General features: G+C 40.2%; 1 protein-coding gene across 1 annotated transcript in view; it reads left to right on the top strand.

Annotated features, from left to right (window-relative positions):
- Positions 1 to 15,111, top strand: part of NYAP2 (neuronal tyrosine-phosphorylated phosphoinositide-3-kinase adaptor 2) — a 129,052-nt gene that overhangs the window by 28,353 nt on the left and 85,588 nt on the right. The window contains exon 2 of the mRNA XM_059704860.1: positions 13,986 to 15,077. Within this exon, the coding sequence (XP_059560843.1) occupies positions 13,986 to 15,077 (1,092 nt within the window). The remainder of the gene's footprint in view (positions 1 to 13,985; positions 15,078 to 15,111) is intronic.

Genomic DNA, 15,111 nt, shown 5'->3' on the forward strand with positions numbered 1-15,111 from the left:
TCTCTAGCATTGGCACCATTAATTTTTATAGCTAGTATTAAATGTTAAGTATGTGTGAAAGCTTATGCTTTCATTGCCTGTCTTCCAACATAGAGATATTTTTTATGAATACTAATGATAATTGATAATGATATTGCTTTTACATATTAAGCCCTTTCTGTGGCCCAGGTAGTACTCAAATACTTCATGTGTAGTGTCTTTTAAATCCTCATGACATCCTGTGAATAGGCATCTTTATACCCATTAAACAGTTGAGTTCAAAGAGACTTAAAAAGGTTAGAGTTTACCTTCCCATGGTTATATAGCTAATAAATCAGGATTGAAATTTAGGCTAATTTGACCCATGGAAGAATATGGGTAATGTGTGCGTGTGTTGTTTTTTTTAATAGGTAAAACACCCTTACTATATATTTGTAAAATAAATAAGCACCGTCTATAAAGACAAATTAATTCTTTGATAGTATGGCTACCAGAGTCAGATCACCTGGGTTCAAAGCCAGCTTCTACCACATAAACAAATAATTCAATTTCTCTATAATGTAATTAAAATGCTTATAGAATGGGATTTATAGTAGTATTAACTCATAGGGATATTATGGGGATTAAATGAAATAATCTCCCAAAAGTAATGTATTCCATACATGGTAGCTATTATTATTACTACTACTAGGGGGTCAGTGCATGAATTTGTGCACCTTGAAAGGAACTGTGGGCTACGAGGCTGCAGTGGGCACAGGTGCAGGTCTCAGCTCATCCTCTGCACCCCCGCCTGGCCCCTTCCACCACGGCCTCTGGTCCCCTGTCTGCCGGCAGTCCTGCTCCCACTGCCACAGCTCCCACTCACTGATGGTGCCGGCCCTGATTGCACCCTCTGACAGTGCCAAGCAATTGGGACTGGCACTGGGCCCTGGCAGTGGGTGCAAGCAGCGGCTCCGGCACTGGCAGCAGATGTGAGCGGGGTCAGCGCCTTCAGCAGGTGCGAGTGCTGGGCGGGACTGCGGTGCATGGCAGCAAAGAATTTTCAGTAACCACCAGAGGCTCACCCCGTTGACAGCAACTGGCACCCCACCTTGGTCTGGCACCCCTGCTCACCTGCTCCACCATCCCGCAGCGGCCAATGCCCACCATGTTCTGCGCTCTGCCATCTGCTGCTGAAGCCCACCATGTTCTGTGTGCACCCCCTGGTAGTCAGTGCACATCAAAGCTACTGGTTGTTTGGTTGTTTAGTCTATTTGCATATTAGCCTTTTGTTATATAGGATTAGAGGCCCATTGCATGAAGAAATTCATGCAATAGGCCTTCCTTCCCCTGGCTGCCGGCACCAGTTTTCCTCTGGCACCTGAGACCCAGGCCGCAGCGGAGAAGCCAAGCCTCTTCAGTCTTCAGTCATCTTTAGTCTTCAGTTGTCTTCAGTCGTCACTCGGGCTGGAGCCTTCAGTCTTTGCTCCATGCCTGCATATGCAAATTAACTGCCATCTTTGTTGGGTTAATTTGCATACTCATCCTGATTGGCTTGTGGGTGTAGTGGAGTGACACCAATTTGCATGTTTCTCTTTTATTAGTGTAGATTATTATTTTTATTACTACTTCTACTATTATTATTACTGTATTTCCATTAGAGAAGATGTAAGCCCACATCAGCACAACCTCAATGAAGCTGAATGAAATGTTTTCTGGCTCTGTAATTCCATGCTGCTTCCTCTGTGTTCTCAAATACTTTAAAAGATCACAAACATTTCTATCTTTATAGCTCCACCAGGACAAACTTACAGGGGATAATCCCCAGTAGACAGGATCTAAGGCACTGCAGGAATCCAGCTTCTACAGACCTGACTGCTCAGGGACAGGGGAAATGTTCCAATCATTAATCGGATTTTTCTCCCAACTTACTTTCCGTCAACATAATATCCTCCTGGGTAGAATCCAAATTAAATGAGCTTCTGTTGGGTGCTCAGCATCCTGCATTTTCCATGGCTACTTTTTTTGTTGTCAAATGTTTTTCCCTCATGACTCAGAAAATTAGCTTATTTGGTAATTTCCTTTCTCTGTAGGTAGTGATGCTGTGAGTGATAGCTACTATGTACTGATGGATTTAAAATTTGTGCAAAGGGAGAAAGAGTTATAGCCAGTGGTTTAATAACTCAACTATCTCTAAGGTTTAAATAAGTATATTGCTTTCCCTGGCTTGGACTTCCTAAGTATCATTTGATTGACCACTAGGTGGAGGTGATTGGTACACAGAGATAAAACCAAGAGAGTTCTAAGTTTGGGGAACTTGTAGTACTGTAGACATATAACTTTATTTAGGTTATTTTCCTAAATAAAGCTAGTCTTTAAGATTAAATATTGCTAAAGACTCTACAGAGATCAATTTTCATTTAAAAAGAAAAACATTGAAAATGGAGAGAAGAGCACTAGCCAATTTGGCTCAGTGGATAGAGCGTTGGCCTGCAGACTGAAGGGTCCTGGGTTCCATTCCGGTCAAAGGCAAATGTCCAGGTTGTGGGCTTGATCCCCATGGGGGGAGTGCAGGTGGCAACCAATCAATGATTTTTTTCTCATCATTGATATTTCTATCTCTCTCTCCCTCTCCCTTCCTTCCTGGAATAGTAAAATACATTAAAAAAAGAAAATGGAGAGAAGGAAAAAATCTGAAGGAATATATGAGAAAGCATCAAAAAATGTAAATCATTATGTATTGGTAGTTTATTGTTTATAGGCAATTATATATAGTAATTACTGAACAAATGCCTATTGGGAACAACTTTTTCTATTAAGTTTGTTTGGGGTTTTAGAAAGATGAGCCGATTCTGCCATATAGTCTTTAATAAAGAGAGACGCTGATAACCAAGGACAAGATACAAAACGAGGAAGGTTACAAGAAAGAAAGAAATGAAGCACAAATGAAATAAAAAGAATACTATGAGGAAAGGAAGCAGTGACACCTTAATAGGGCCTTTAAAGCTGGGGAGGTTTTTGTATCGGTCAGGTGATGGAAGAGGAGAGGAAAGTGTCAGAGCAAAGTCTGAACATGTACACATCTGAGAAGTGTGGGAAACGGTGGTGGTTTGGTTTGGCCAGAAGAAAGAGTATGAAGAATGCCAAGGGAGAAAAGCATGGAGATTATGTTTGGCTGTGATAGGATGTCTGGCACGCTACTATAGCAGTTCTTTACTACCACAGAGACATCCCAGTATGGTGTCTGTTTCACACACACCGAGGATGAGGGTATAAAGTTTTAAGGTATGTTTGTTTCTTATTTCCTACACTCGTGACATTGTTTTAAATGGCTTTGCTATATTAAGCTTTGCATCATCAACAACAAAAATGTTCTCTTTTTTTCAGTAAATAATTGTTATAACCTCAAAATTAATGGTCTAGGATAATGTTTACAAAGTCATTAAACCTAAGTGTTATACCTTGAAGGATCTAACTTGTGAATTCTGTCTGCCCTGTGTTCCTTCATGTCCCCTTTGGATATTTCCTTAGTGTGAGGGAACTTAAAAGAGGACCATTTAATGCCTCAGTTAATTTTTCTGGACTTCTTTTTTGGCAGGTAAAATATTTAACCTGCCTCAATGTCAATTCATGAGTAATGTTGAAAATTGGTCCATTGACCCCTCTCTCACCCTTACCTTCATTTCTTTTGTTATTATCCCTCAGATGCCTCATCATTTTCCTCCCTCTTAATTCAAATAATGCCTACAGAAATGGCAAATTATGGGTATGCTCTTGACTCTTTATAGTCACTGGAGGATATCTGAAATACTGAATGCTGACTCAGAGAATGCAAAAGTCTACCAATTCACTGGACAGTGAATGAGTATTTATTGAGAACCTGTGAGTTTCTAGTCACTTTATACAGATAATTTAGCAAAGATTAAAAACAAACAGGAAACCACTGCTCTCAAGTGGGGAAAATACATACACTGGCACCTACAAGCTTACATAAAGCAATTGAGAAACAGACAAGAGAAATGCCCAGTGTAATAAAAGCAAACTGGGCGGTCATGAAAGACTTGTCCAAAGAAGTGACTTTTATGCTTATGTGAGTGCCAGCTAGTTATAGTTTATCAATATCATACAAAAAAAATAGAGCTATATCATAAAGCAGTAAGAACATATATTTTATTTAGGACAATTGCTATAGGGGAAAATACATCTCAGTATAGAAATGGCTCAATTCCAAATACAGGATGAGCAAATGGGGATTTATAGCCAAGCAACAGGAGGGGATCAGTAGATAGAAAATTACTAAAAGGAAACATCAGGTGTATGGGGGTTCTGGCTAAACCAACTTAATGGGATCCTTGCTGAAGACATGCCAGTGTGATCAGACATCACCAGTGGGATGGTGGAGCAAGAAGACCTGGATCGGATATAGAAGGTGATCAAATAGAGAGGGTGAGGGTTTCTGGTTAAACTTACTTAGCAAGGTTATTGCTAAGACTGGATTTTACACTGATGGACCTACAGGAAGGTTCAGAACCCTGACTAAAGTTTGGTCAAACAAATATTTTTTTGTCATTTATGGAACCTAATATTTTAACACATTGACCAGTAGGGATCATCCCTGCACAACATTCCTCTGCTTGATAGACACATTACCTCCAGATATTTTCTCTACTCCCTCTATACTTACGTAAAATATGTAATGGCAGGTGGAATCTGAGTGTAGTCAAGGAAATTCCCACAACCCAGCTACTATTTCTGTCCTTTACAATGTCTAAAGAGAATCCCACCAGTGCAGGAGGGAAGTGATCTGGAAATATGATACTGCCTTGGCATGGAAATATCAAACTAGACATTATGATAAACATTGTGAACAAAGGGCTGTGTCTCCTTAGGAATGCTTGCTACTTTCCCAGACAGGCTCCCATGAGATGGTGTTGCTGTGGTGAATTTGCCCTGGTACAGGACTGGCCTTCAATCTATAAGCTCAGAAACTACATTTCATCAGGTATCTAGAGTATCTAAGATGTCACAATAACCAGCTCAAAAGAGATGGGCACAGGTCTTGGTCTGTTTAGACTGCTATAACAGAATACGATACTGGGTAACTTATATACAACAGAAATTTATTTCTTACAATTCTGGAAGTTGGAAGTCCTAGATCAGGTGCCAGCACAGTTGGGTTCTGATGAGAGTTTGCTTCCAGGCTTTAAATTGTTGAAATCTCACTGTGTCCTCACGGTGGAGGGAATAGGAAGCTCTTGGGGTCTCTTTTATTAGAGAATTAATTCATTCATGAGGGCCACACCCTTATGATCTAATCACTTCCCCAATGTCCCTGTGAATTTGGGAGGGATTCAAACATTCAGGTCAAAGCAGTATATAAAATTGAATTCTACTTTGCTTGTTTCTAATGAAAATATTCATACAGAAGACATGTATAATATTTTGGAAAATTATTAAAAGATTTATTGCCCTGGCCAGTGCGGCTTAGTTGGTTGGGCATAGTCCAGTGCACTGAAGATTTGATTCTCCAGTCAGGGCACATGCCTGGTTGTGGGCTCCATTCATGATAGGGGGCATGCAGGAGGCACCTGTTCAATATTTCCCTCTCACATTGATGTTTCTCTTTCTCTCTCTCCCTCTCCTTCCCCTCTCTCTACAAATCAACCATTCAATCTATCAATCAATCAATAGAAGGCTTTTTGGTGGATCTGAACTTAGAAAACAAATTCATAAGAATCATATATGTAGAGGTTTCAGGCTCTACTAGCATGTGGGGTCCTGCACAACTGACTTATAACAGAGGACCTCATCCTCTGGGCACTACTGGGAGTGGGATCATGTTTTGCTCTGAGTCTCTGAACTGGAAAGCTCCCCCCTGGATTTTCTTCCTTTACATATGTTAATATCTTTGATCTGCTTTCAATTCAGTCTTTTTGACTAGAAAGTACATACTCTTTTTTTATATCTCTTCTCTGAGTCATTCTGGGGTGATTTTATAATACTCAGAAGGAAATCTTACTTCCTTAATTTCTCCATTCTGGAAGGATGCTTTCTGTTTCCTTGGGGTGCACACTGTAGCTCTATGAAAATAACAATGGCATTTTCTATGCGATATCCAGGAAAACAGGAAATTAATTTAGGGATTTTTTTCCAGCTATCTATTGCTGTGTAATAAACCAGCCCCAAATGCTATGGTTTTAAAACAGCAACAATTTATTATTTCTTATCATTCTGTGAATTGACTTGTCTTGTATGGGTGGCTCTTCCAATCTGTGTGACATTGGTTGAGGTCTGTTATTTGGCTGCATTCAGCTGGTAGTTGGATTAGTTGGAAGTTCCAAGAAGTCTTCACTTATGTGTCTGGCCTGCCTTTAACCACCATATGGCCTCTTCAGATGTCTAAGTTGAGCTTCATCATAGGATGTTGGTCTAAGAGATCTTGGCAATTGGCTTTGAAGATAAAAGGAGTGAAAGCTGTCAGTTCTCTTAAATGTAAGACTCAGTATCACTTATGCCACATTCTATTGGTCAAGGCCATCCCTGATTTGAGGAGAGCAAGATAGACTCTAGCTAGCATGCATACCAGGAGGGAAGAATTAGAGGGTGGCTTTCTTCAAAGACTGTCTATCACAATTTGGCTCCAAGCCACAATATTTCCAACAAGCACAATACTGTCACCCTTTGTGGACATGTCTCTTTGCATTACAACATCAGCTTAACATCTGGTATTTCATCATCTAAATCATGTTCATGTGCCACAAGGCTTCTGTGGCAAAGGTGTTTGAACTAAAAGTACAATTTACCTGCTCTGCAAATCTGACATAGACTAGTGGGTCAGGAACAGGGAAACTGCAATGTACAGTTCAAAGTGGGGGCTGGAGATCAGGGAGGCACATAGAAGTCACCAGCTCATTTGCACACCTGTACCCAGTTCTGCCTATTGCAAGGACAGAGAATAGTTACTGATGAAGGCTCAGTTCTGCTCCCTAGTTTTGATTCTTTGTGGCTCTTGGCTTTGCTCTCTGAGATCTTAGATCTGCTCTCCAAGCTATCCTTTCTTGGCCATAAGAAATGACCTGTATCTGAGCTGAATCTGAGGATTTTTCTTAGTTCTTTTCCAGCCCTTGAAAGGGCCCCAAAGGCTTTTTTAAAATTTAAATTTGAACCTTTTCTGCCCCTTTTAGTCAAAGTTGCCAAAGCCCTTTTATAATTTTTGTGGTTTTCCTGTGAGTCAAGTTATACTCTGTTTTTCATTAGACAAAAGTCAGAAACAGAAATTATGTTGAGTCAGGCCTGTCTCTTAGGATTGTGGTCAGGGTGTTGGGGAACATTTGTTAGCTTCTTAAAAGTCAGAGTTCTCAATAAGGTCTCTAATAGCCATACCCTTAGCTTGATTATTACTCCAAGATTACATTTTACTGGCTGAGCTCTGGATTTGACCCTTGTCATGTGGCTATTTTTCACTTTGAAAACCTTTAGCTGCTCAGAGAAGGCTTCATGGCAAGTCCTGTGTTGAAACTATTTCCTTTCATTTTTGCTTGAGAACTGAATAGCTGCTCCCTTAATCCCCCTTTCTATCTTGCAATCCTTTATCATGCATGGCTCAAACAAGCCAGCGAACACACTCACATTCTTCCAGAACCCTCCTTAGTTGGGTCCACAATTTCACTGGGTACATTTTACAGTCTCTACAGTACACAGATAATTGTCTTGCCCTTTTTTTTTTTTTTTCTTAATGAAGTATGACATAGCTCTCCTTCTTTTCAGCTTTGGATCATAGCAATTTCCTCATCAAATTTCTGCCTCCGAACAGTGTCCTCGCTGTCTTTCAGGCTTCTGCCACTGCCCAGTCTCAAAGTCAAAGCACAAGTTTTAGATTTTTTTTATGGGAGCACCAACCTGCCACCACCAGTTTCAGATGGGTATACACGAATTACAAACTACCTCCAAATTTAGAGACACAAAATCAATGATCATATTTGTTCATAATTCTGTGGGTTAAGAATTTAGTACAGTATGGTGGGGATGACATGTCACTGATCAAAAGTGTCTGCTCGGTCACCTGAGAGTCCCAGACAGCTGGAGAGTGACTGTTTCAACTTAACTGGGGTCATATTCTGCAGTTTCATTTTCATGATTGATTGAGGTGTGACTTTTTAAAATATATTTTTATTGATTTCAGAGAGGGAGAGATAGAAATATCAATGATGAGAGAGAATCATCAATCGGCTGCCTCCTGCACGCCCTGCACTGGGGATCGAGCCTGCAACCCAGGAATGTGCCCTGAACAGGAATCAAACCTTGACCTCCTGGTTCATAAGTCAACACTCAACCACTGAGCCATGCCAGCCAGGTGACTGAGGGTTTTCTTTGTTTGTTTGTTTTGTTTTTGTTGTTCTTTTCCATGGTTATCTGGGGCTTCCTCACAACTTGGTGATCTCAGAGTAGGCAGACTTCTTTCATGGTGCCTGGCTTCCTTTGGGGGAAGATGAAAGCTGCCAAACTGAAGGGAGAAGAAATAGACTCTACCACTGGAGGGATGGAAAAGTATGCATGCGCAGAGAGGGGAAGAATGGATGGAGCTTGCAGAAGACTATCAACCACAGATTTTTCTGCTTTGGGATTGTTCAAACATTCCTCATCATAACCTGCAATAAGAGATATGTGAGACCTAGAAATATCTCTCTACTTGTAAATTATAATATTTCAAGAAACAAAATTTACCCTTATCACATGAAATGCACTCATATTCTCTAACCTATTTTAATTCATTTTTTCAAAATGTTGGTTATAAAACTCAAAATTTATTTTATAACTATTGAGATGAGTAATTCAAAACACAGTGGTTCTAATTAAAGTTTCTTACTGTCTATATGATAAAAGTGAATATCAATAAAAGTATACTCCATAATAATTTGCCAAATTTTACAGCTTGACTGAGGCAAAGAAGAGATAATCATGTTTTCTAGCTCAGGCCAAGACTTTTTCAGTTCCACTGGACTTTAAAACCACATTGTTAAGCACATTCCATGTCTTACCTTGTTTCCACCCAAACTTTGATGGGAGTTCTCTGTTTATATTGTCACTAGGTCCAGGACAAAAACAAAAGTCCTACAACTGCAAACCCAATTATCACACTTTCTTGTTCCTTCTGTAATAGACTAAGGGCATCTGCAAGTTCCATCCTTTCACAAACACTTTCATTTAAAAAAAGAAAAGAAATTATTTTGCAGATGGCATTGTGGGACTTGTGACTGTGAAAATGAAAACATTCCTGAGACCCTTGGAATCATGAGTTGTGAAACAAGAGTTATTGTGAGCACAATTCTGCTGAAAAGTGGGAAACGTGTCTCTCACTTTCCAGAATCAGCCAGTTCTAGTATCCAACAGTGTGGACCTTACTTCTCTCCATTGGACTCTATTTCCTGATTTGAATGATCTCTTTCAATATACCTTTATAAATAGAGCTAAAAGCTGTGGTTCCATCATCATTGCGTGGGCAGAGAAGATCTTTTAAAATAATACTTTATGCCACATAATGAGATCAAAATAATGCAACCACAGCCTTTTTCCTTTGTTTTTAAAGATATAAAGGACTGGGGAGTGTGTTGGGAGGAAGGGTGAAAAGGTGAAGGTATTAATCAAAAAACAAACAAACTCATAGACACAAACAACAGTATGGTGATCACTGTGTTTTGTCTCTTATCACTTCTTGGCTCAAAAACATCCACAGATACAATAGTCTAGTTTTGAATTACACTTTTTTAAAATCCTCACCTGAGGATATATTTTAATTGATTTTAGAGAGAGAGAAAGGGGGGAGGGAGAGAGAGAGAGAGAGAGAGAGAGAGAGAGAGAGAGAGAGAGAGAGAGAGAAATGTTTGAGAGGGAACATTGATTGACTGGCTGACTGGTTGCCTCTCTTAGGAACCATGACTAGGGAGCAAACCTGAAACCTAGGTATGTGCCTTGGCCTGGAAATGAACCCACAAATTTTTGGTGCAAGTGACAACATTCAATCAATTGAATTACACCTGCCAGGGCTACACTTTTTTAAAATAAGGAAAATTTTATTTCAGAAGGCTTGGCTGACAAGGAACATAGTAGCTTTCCAAAATTAACTGTGAAAAACAGATCATCTGGGCCTGACTGAAAGCCATGCCTAACCTTTGTTCCCAGATATCGCCTTTCAAAAATGTCACTTTCTGCTTATTCAATGTTACTGTCATTCTATTATTTTAAGCATTAAAATTCGTGTTCTGGAGCTGAAGGGGAATTATTGCTTCTATCTTCTGGCTTATTAGAAAAAATTTAAAATTCATTCAATAGCAATAAAAATAACCTTTACTTATGGTTGAATGTTAAAATTTGCATATTAGTAGCATTTCTATATATATATATGTATATGTGTATATATATATATATATATATATATATATATATATATATATAATCTCAAGAATATTTTAAATGCCTTATAAAGAAACAGCTTTCTAAACATGAATTTTTCTTTAATTATTAATTCCTAGAGTGAGGGTTAAGTACAATTAATTTTGTGACAATGTTGCTTAAAATTTCAGACTTTGCCTTATATGCATAATTTTTAAAATAGCATATATTTTTAAACACTTGAAATAAAAATTTTTTGCTCCCTAAATTATTTACTCTGTATTTGGACTAAGGTAAAACCAGATGATAAATGGCAAGTAGAGAGAAAAATCAGATCATTAGAAAAATAAATATTTTCCTCTGATTTTTCACAAACGATCACTTGTCACTCAGCTTTACAGGGTCTTTATGGAAGGCTCAATAAATACACAGCTATTTAAGTCAACTTGAGCTTCCTTAATAAACTACCAAAGACTGGGTGGCTTAAACAACAGAGATTTATTTTCTCAGTTTTTGAGGCCAGAAGTCTAAGATCAAGGTGACAACATGGTTGGTTTGTGGTTAGAACTCTCTTCCTGGCTTGTAGATGGCTGTCTCTTTGCTATGTTCTCACATGGTGAGAGAATGAGAGAGCAAGCAAACTCTTTGGTGTCTCTTCTCATAAGGGCTCTAATCCCATCCATTATGAGAACTGAACCCTTATGATCCCATCTAAATCTAATTATCCCCTACATACCCCATCCCCAAGAACCATAACATTGGGAGCTAGGACTTCAACATGAATTTGGGGGAACACAATTCAATCCATAGCAATTGTCAGTTTTGATTATCTCAGAGTTACATATTATATTTTATTCCCCTTAGATAATATCTGTATTTGGTTGGGCATTGATATTATCCTCACAGTACAAATGTATTCTCTAAATTACTTTCTAATGAATAATTGTTCTACCTTAATTCTAACTACATTGTGTTCTAGAAAAGAACCTTCTATTTTTTCAATCATTTTATAAGTAAGAAGGGTCTTTACTTCATTTTTTCTGTTTCTTTTGGCAAAAAAGGGTGAATGTAAATTGCTGACATTTTGACTGTAACCCAAGCATTGGTCTTGCTCATTCCAAAGGCCACCTTCTAGTCTATGTAGGGTTATTTATGAGGAAGCTGTTTTCCTGAGTATCATGTGATTCCTAGCTCTACCATTGACCCCCTCACTGCCTGGGACTCTGGACTATGACCTCTCCCTAATGTAGTTCTGTTACCTAGGCTTGGGCTCAGTAGATGTTTAAATTCTGTTTGTCCCCTTATTTCTCTCCACGCAACTACTCACATCTAAGTTGGAATGTCTGAGTTTAGTGAAGGGTCAAAGAAAACAAAAGTGAATTGTAATTTAGGAGGGAGATAAATGAAAATGTTATTCTAAGTTTAATTATTCCCATGTAATGAAGTTATCCATTACATGGATACCTCCATTCATAAATCACCTCACTATTCAGACTCCCTTCCTCTGTGGTTTCCCCCAATCCCAAACCTTTCAATCTCTGGAACCCAGTAGTCAAAGGCAAACATTTTTTCAGAGCACAAATTACTCAGTTTAGGGTAAGAGATAGAAAAGAGCAGGAAACAAGCTTCAGAAGAATAGTCTGGGTGGGCATTTGTTCTTCTCAGTTCTGATTCTTTCAAAGTCCTTCCAGAACTAAGTCAACCCTGCTCAAGGATAACTTTACTTGTGGGTTCAGATTTTTGTACATAATCTGATGACTTATTTCAATTGTGAAAATTAAAATATACAATGATTTCCAAAAATAATAACTTAAACCAGTATGACCCTCCTAAAGAATTATTTGAGTATCTTTTACCCAATTATGTCTCTAGGTTTTTCCCTTTTGGCACCAAAAGACTCCACTGCTATACCCCCTGGAAAATGTCATCTAGTTTGGTGTTTGTTTTTTTTTCTACTATGAGTTAAAGAAAATGTCTAGACACATTAAGAACCTTCAGTTCAAAAATTTTTTGGTTGTAGTCAGTAAAATAAACATCATGGACACAATGGAACAGAATATTTGAAAGCAGGTATGTTCTAGAAAAGTGAGAGACATATACACTTTTAGAATATTTGATTGGTTACCTTTATCTGAAGACATGACTGATATATAAAGCAGCTGCCTAACTAATCTTTGCTTCTCCTTCAGTAAGTTTTAGAAAAGTTCCCATGTCTTAAGCATGCTAGTCAATAAAAACAAAAGCGATTTCAGGTATTTCCTGATTTGTGCCTTGAGACCTTCCCCCCTTAAGGCTGCAATTATAGAGAAATAAGCCTGTAATTTTCTTATAGTTTTACACTTAGAAACTCTACTGTCACCTTACATTATATGCTACCATTTACCACAAACAACTACATTCTGCCACATTGCATAATAATGATAATCACTGTAATCATATATCAACACAATGAGATAATGAGATGATAACAAGACTCCAGTACCTTCCCTGTGTGCTAAACAATTAATTTCAGTCACAGACATGTTCAGCCAGCCCGTTCCACCCCACTGTATGGTGTCAGAAGTTTATGTTCCATCACAAAGACAAGGGGGGTGTAGGGGATTCCAGCAGGCTGTGGGATGCACTAGTCCCCATATCTGTGAACTTCCAAAAATTATTCCTGAAACTTACATGTCTCCTCTGGATTATTCTCTGGCAAAACTCTTGATGGGGTTTTTATGTGTCCAGACATATCTAATAAATTCATTCCAAGATAGCATTTGGGATATCATAAGAAGTCTTATGAACAAACACAGACAAATACACCATAATCAACAATACCTGAAGATTTGGAGATTAACTTGTCTAGACTCATAAGGTTTTCACATCAATTTCCCCTGAAGTATCAGACCCATCTCTATAGAAGTTATTTGTCTGAACCAAGGCAGAGATTAAGTCTAGCATGCTGAAACATTTTTATCCTAAATGAAAGCAAGATGTGATTATGTGCAATAGCCACATCATTAAAAGGACTCAGTCCCCATAATTTTTTGACTATTTGTGCTAACAGAAACTCTATTTTTTTTCTGTTTCTCCCTTAATTCTTCAAGATGAATTTTTATGACATTTGTGATTGTTTTTATCCAAGTGTTTCATCTGAAGGTTTCTATTTAGAAATTCTGAGACAGAGGGACAAGTAGTCCTGGTTACAATGCATTTAGTAGTGCAGGATTATTAATATGAGTTTGAAGATAAATATTACGATTATTCTATTACCAGTTTTGTTTTTTTTCCTAACTGTGGGATATATTGGACTTTTGCTTGATTTTTTAAAAAGATATATATTTTTTATTGATTTCAGAGAAGAAAGGAGAGGGAGAGAGAGAGAGAAATATCAATGATGAGCTGCCTTCTACACTGTCCCTACTGGGGATCAAGCCCACAACCCAGTTGATGTGCCTTGACTGGGAATCGAACCGTGACCCCCTGGTTCATAGGTCAAGGCTCAATCCCTGAGCCACACCAGCTAAGTCTCAAGCTAGGAATGAAGAAGACTACCCCTCCCATCCCAAGTGTGTAATAGTAAGCCCAAGTGCAAATTACTTTTGAAAACTTTCCCGTTGTATTCATGGATTTTATCCCCCCCCCCTTTTTTTTAGTTTCAGCCAAACCGAGACCCAACAGTGACGAGTATTCCAAGAAGATTCCTCCTCCAAAACCGAAACGGAATCCGAACACCCAGCTCAGCACGTCTTTTGATGAAACGTACATGAAAAAGCACGCGCCCCGGAGGACCTCGCTCACGCGGGACGCCTCCCTCTCCCAGATGAGCAGCCCCGCGGGGGACCCCGAGGACGAGGAGCCCGTGTACATCGAGATGGTGGGGAACATCCTCCGAGACTTCAGGAAAGAGGATGACGACCAGAGCGAGGCTGTCTACGAGGAAATGAAATACCCCATTTTTGACGACTTGGGCCCAGACTCCAGATGTGACCTTGACCATCACAGTTGTTCTTCGCAGTGTGCTACTCCCACCGTGCCTGACTTGGACTTCGCCAAGTCCTCAGTGCCATGCACTCCAAAGGGTTTGCTTTGTGACATCCCCCCGCCCTTCCCCAACCTGCTTTCCCATAGACCCCCCCTGCTGGTGTTCCCACCTGCCCCCGTGCAGTGCTCCCCCAATTCTGACGAGTCTCCGCTCACCCCGCTGGAGGTCACCAAGCTCCCGGTGCTGGAAAACGTGTCTTACATGAAACAGGCCGGAGCGTCTCCATCCTCGCTGCCCCCCCACGCCTCCAGCCACCCTAAACTGGACAAGGACCAGAGCGGGGCCCTGGGACCTGCCGCCGCCGCCGCCGTGCTCTCCTCGTCCCCTCCCCCGCCGTCCACTCTGTACCGAACGCAGTCCCCCCACGGCTACCCGAAAAGTCACTCGGCCTCCCCGTCCCCTGTGAGCATGGGGAGGTCCCTCACCCCCCTCAGCCTCAAAAGGCCTCCCCCCTACGACGCCCTGCATTCTGGCAGCCTCTCCAGGAGCTCTCCATCAGTGCCTCATTCGACCCCCAGGCCAGTGTCACAGGATGGGAGCAAGATGGTCAACGCCTCCGTCAGCACCTACGGGGCGGCTTCCAGCGGCTCCCGCTCCAGGACGCCCACGAGTCCTTTGGAAGAACTAACCAGCCTCTTTACCTCGGGGCGAAGCCTGCTGAGGAAGTCGTCCAGCGGCCGCAAGTCAAAGGAACCCGCAGAGAGTAAGTTGTGCAGATCCGCTGCTAGTCTAAGGGT

The sequence above is a fragment of the Myotis daubentonii genome, chromosome 7, assembly GCF_963259705.1.
Source record: "Myotis daubentonii chromosome 7, mMyoDau2.1, whole genome shotgun sequence".
Lineage (NCBI taxonomy): Eukaryota > Metazoa > Chordata > Mammalia > Chiroptera > Vespertilionidae > Myotis > Myotis daubentonii.